The sequence below is a fragment of the Engraulis encrasicolus genome, chromosome 12, assembly GCF_034702125.1.
Source record: "Engraulis encrasicolus isolate BLACKSEA-1 chromosome 12, IST_EnEncr_1.0, whole genome shotgun sequence".
Classification (NCBI taxonomy): Eukaryota; Metazoa; Chordata; class Actinopteri; order Clupeiformes; family Engraulidae; genus Engraulis; species Engraulis encrasicolus.
In genome coordinates, this window is record NC_085868.1 from 850001 (window position 1) to 855000 (window position 5000).

General features: G+C 44.9%; 1 protein-coding gene across 1 annotated transcript in view; it reads left to right on the top strand.

Moving 5' to 3' along the window:
- The window catches only part of grip1 (glutamate receptor interacting protein 1), a 426493-nt gene that overhangs the window by 192142 nt on the left and 229351 nt on the right, over positions 1-5000 (top strand). Inside the window, exon 2 of the mRNA XM_063212629.1 lies at positions 1-41. This exon is cut by the window's left edge and continues 40 nt beyond it. Coding sequence (XP_063068699.1) covers positions 1-41 — 41 coding nt within the window. The remainder of the gene's footprint in view (positions 42-5000) is intronic.

Here is a 5000-nt window from a genome sequence, read left to right on the forward strand (position 1 = left end):
GCCTGATGGAGCGCTGGCCATCAGGAGACAGAGTATCCCAGGTAATGCCCCCAACAACCCCCCCCCCAATCATGGCTATCCGGGGTGTAACTACCCCCACCTCCAGCTTTCCCTGGCTTTCCCCACTAACCTGTACCCAACTAACCCCCCCACCCACCCCATCTTGGCTATCCTGGGTATCAACGCCCCACCCCTTCCCCAAACCCCTCCTCCAGCTTACCCTGGCTCTACCCACTAACCTCTCCCAAACTAACCACCCCTCACAACCTTGTCACGTTTCTCCCATGTTCTTGCCTCTCTCCAACCTAGTAGACTCCTTGTGATGTATCACTGGTTAAGCACCGCCCTCCCACCCCCCACTTACCCAACACTAACTCTGTCGATCCTGGGTCACACACCATCCCCACCCCCTGTGCAACCTACACTCGCCAACCTAATGCTTGATACTTCCTTGCCTCGTTTTTTTATGAGGTATTTTCTAATGTTCCATATCTCGTTTGATTTTATGGGCATGTGAATGTGTTCTGATGCTTAGTGCTTCCTGTTGGGAGCATATACATGTCTTCCAAGGTCAATGCTTCCTTTTGCGGGCATATAGCTGAAACATTTATGAACTCTTATGAGAGGATACTGTGGGAGTGTGTATAGCATGCATGCCTACAGTACGTCCCAGAGTATGAAAAATCATGTTTTTGTTGTTTACTGTAGCGTTTACTGACGACGTGCATCTGCGCCCAATCCAAAATCTTCACTGCTCATTGGGGGACAAAGCAATGCAGCTTTCAACGCACAGTGAGAGTTTCATAGTCAGGCTTAATAGCAGTATTGGCAAAAAGTTGTTGCTGTTTCTACTGCTCTTTCTTAAAAGTTTTCAGCACAGGTACTGTAGGTAGATAGGTGTCTCCCAAAGAGTTAGGACTTAAGAAAGGTTACTGTAAGAGTAATATATCAGTGAACACAAGGGGCAGCCGGTCTCTCTCTCTCTCTCTCTCTCTCTCTCTCTCTCTCTCTCTCTCTCTCTCTTTCTCTTTCTCTTTCTCTTTCTCTTTCTCTTTCTCTTTCTCTCTCCCTCTCCCTCTCCCTCTCCCTCTCCCTCTCTCTCTCTCTCTCTCTCTCTCTCTCTCTCTCTCTCTCTCTCTTTTCAAATGTTGTTGCTACAGCTGCTGTCAGGTACTGGGCTTATCCACGGACGGCATTATCTGCAAAGGGTGAAAGGCGTCAGATTGTGGCTGATGTGGAAGACAGATTGCTGGGGGCGATTGGGACAGGGAGACAGGGAGAGAGGGGGGTAGGTGGTTTGCATTGTCGCTCTGTAAAGATATAGTCAGGTCTAACTGTAGCATGGCTGCAGCATCCAAAGGAAATGCCTCTCTTTCTTCCAGCATGGCTGTGGCTATTGAACCTGTATCAACACAGTGTGTGTGTCTGTTTGTTTGTGTGTGTGTGTGTGTGTGTGTGCGTGTGTGCGTGTGTGCGTGTGCGTGCATCTGTGTGTGTGTGTGTGTGTGTGTGTGTGTGTGTGTGTGTGTGTGTGTGTGTGTGTGTGTGTGTGTGTGTGTGTGTGTGTGTGCGCGCGCGCACACCTGTTTGCGTGTGTGCGTGTGAGTGTGAGTGCGTGAGCGTGGGCGAGTGTGTGCCAGAACTTGTGTGTGCCTGCGTGCACGTATGCCTGTGTTCACATGCATGTTTTAAAAACTGTCCCTGTGCATATAGTACAACGCCCAGTGCTGGGAAATTTACTTTGTAAAAGTAACTAATTACAAGTCCCAGTTACTCCTCCAAAAAGTAATTGTGTTAGTAACTGTGTTACTTCACTAGAAAAGTAACTAGTTACCAGGACAAGTATTTTTGCGTTACTTTTTTTTTTGCTTAAAAATGTCAAAGAAATGGAACAACAGTTAAATGGGGTATTCATCCTTGATCTGTGATGTTTTTTTGGCTGTGGTTTTTTCTTTGATCTTCATGACCTAGGCCTATTTATCAATGGTGAATGTTAATCCAGTTCACAACGTATTTCAGCAAAGGGGTGTGTTCATTTCTCTTCCATGAGATAGAATTATTGCAACAAGAGCCCGACACTGCCTCCACAGTGAATAGGGGCAACTACCTGACAATTATTTTGTTGAGCCCAGCCTCACTAATGTCTGTCCTGAAAAATCACGTTTGGCTAGCTCTAAGATGTTCCTCCGTCTCCCTCTTCGCTAGAGTTCAAAAAAGCCACTGCGTCTATAGGGGGTGGGTTTAGTTGGCGATCCATTTGCCTCCATGCGACGCTGTGAGTTGATTCATCAAATTGGAGCTTGTTACACACACATGGTACATCGAATGGTACATCTTATCACTGTTGAAATTGGCAAAGAGCGCTAGCAAGAAATCTCTTCAAAAGTATGCAGTGAACAATAGCACACTACTAAGAGTAAGAGTGGTACATTGTGTGAATATGTGTGTGTTGTTTGTGCAAGTGTTCTTGTATGCAAGTGTATGCTTATGTTTGTATATCTGGCTGGGAGACGGTAAAACAACCATCTGACAAGGTTCAGTGAGCCCGTGTTGCTTTGCGGAGTTCCTACATACATGTTAAAGCAGAGCCCTGTGTCTGCATGTGTGTAGGCTGAAGACAAATGATCTTGTTTGTATGCATGCATGCATAAGCATAGGACCTGAGCAACAGAGCGGAGCTGGTTTGTGTGTGTGTTCATGTGTGTGTGTGTGTGTGTGTGTGGGCGCGGGGGGAGGGGGGTGTAGGGGGGGTGGAGATGTATGTTTGTGTGTGGTGTGTCTGTAAGAGAGAGAGAGAGAGAGAGAGAGAGAGAGAGAGAGAGAGAGAGAGAGAGAGAGAGAGAGAGAGAGAGAGAGAGAGAGAGAGAGAGAGAGAGAGAGAGAGAGAGAGAGAGCATGCTGTGTGTGTCTGTGAGAGGTGTACTTGTATAGCCTACCGGAAGATATCTCAGTTGAGACATTCCGATGCGGCAGGTGTATTGTGCGTGTGTGTTAGTGTGTGTGTGTGTGTGTGTGTGTGTGTGTGTGTGTGTGCGTGTGCGTGTGCGTGGGTGCGTGTGTGTGGTTGCCGCAGTGATCTGTTGGTTGGTGGGGCAGATAAACGAGCACTGGGCCGGCTAGAGCCACTTCAGACAAATCACACAGAGGCTGCCTTTTCTGCTCACCGCCACAAACACACGCACACACGCACGCACGCACGCGATTTTAAGAACAGAGTAGCAGGTGCCCATAGACGGCCATTCTAAAGCTAGTTGAGATCAAATCTAAATCAGCCAAATAACAGAGACTGCAGCAATCATGAAATAAACGGTGAGGGGGACTCTAAAACATTGCAGACCACTCAGAAAATGGCCTTAATGTTAAAAAAACTGGACTTCTCCTTTAACACTTGACTCAGAGAAGAAGCTGCTTCTGGGTCATTTCACGTGAAATCAGACACTTTGGGACCCGACCGTCACAGATTTCAATCATACTTGCTGTGCCTGTTTAGTAGCAAGTTAGCACCCCAGAACTGCATTTGTGTGAATCTGCCACCAATAATAAGGGAGAAACAGACTAGGAAAGGTTTACATATGTGGGTAGGACACTATACATTCAGCATTGATTATATCAGTCAGTGTAAGTCACAAAAAGATGTCTGTGGTGTTACTTGAAAGCTGGTTTCTGGCTCTACAAATTCCACAAACAGCAATGAATACAACAACTCTCAGAATATGAATTATGATGAATTGAAAAATTAAAAATTGAATATCAAAAAAACGTAGTAAAAAAAAACGTATTTTAAAATGGCCAGTTTCTTGTCTAAACGTAGCCTGCAATATCATGAACAACACCTGAAATGCTGGTATTTGGTTCTTTATTCATTTCAGAGATAATGGGACTCAAAAATATGGTATCATTCAGATCACCTAGTAATAATATGGTAATACCATAGTAATATCACATGACAGCATGTCTATTGGAATATGTGAAGAATGGAGATGGTCCATGAGGATGCAGGAAGTTCCGTTTCACCTCTCCAGTGCTCGGTATACATTCCTCAACAAATCCTAGCCACTAGTTGACATCATATACAGCTACAACATACCCTTTGATGCTTGAACATTTAAAAAATCCTTTACTGAGCTTATTCTTTCAACACTGCCTTCTCTGAATGCAGAAAATGGTCTCGCTTCCACTGTGTCCCTTGACAATGGGCAGAAACTGTGTAGTTTTTGAGTACCTGGAATAGGGACTGACGAGGGTGCAGGGCCCACCGGGAAAACGCCCGTTTTGCCAGATGGCCAGTCCAGTCCTGTCCCTGACACTATTCTATTACCACTTTATCACAACTCATTTCAACCTTTATGTCCCATTTTCTCTGAAATGAATAAAGGACCAAACACCCCATTTTCAGGTGTTGTTTATGACCTTACAAGCTATGTTTAGACAAGAAACCGGCCATTTAAAAATAGGCCTATACGTTTTTTTGATATTCAATGTTTCATTTTTCAATTTATCATAATTCATATTCTGAAGGTTTTTGTATTCCATGCTGTTTGTGTAATTTGTAGAGTCAGGAAAAAGCTTTCAAACAACACCTCAGACATCTTTTTGTACACTGACCGATATAATCTAGGCTGAATATATAGTGTCCTACCCTCATGTAAACCTTTGCTAGTCTGTTTCTCCCTTAATATTGGTGTCAGATTTACACAAATGCAATTCTGGGGTGCTACCTTGCTACTAAACAGGCACGCCAAGTATGATTGAAATCTGTATTGGCCGGGTCCCAAAGTGTCTGATTTCACGTGAAACGACCCTTCTGTCTCTGCTTGTAGAGGAAAAAAAGTGTTGTTTGTCTACTGCAGAGAGAGGGGATAGAGAGAGAAGTACATTGATGACAGTCGGGATAGTAATGTGTGTGTGTGTGTGTGTGTGTGTGTGTGTGTGTGTGTGTGTGTGTGTGTGTGTGTGTGTGTGTGTGTGTGTGTGTGTGTGTGTGTGTGTGTGTGTGTGTG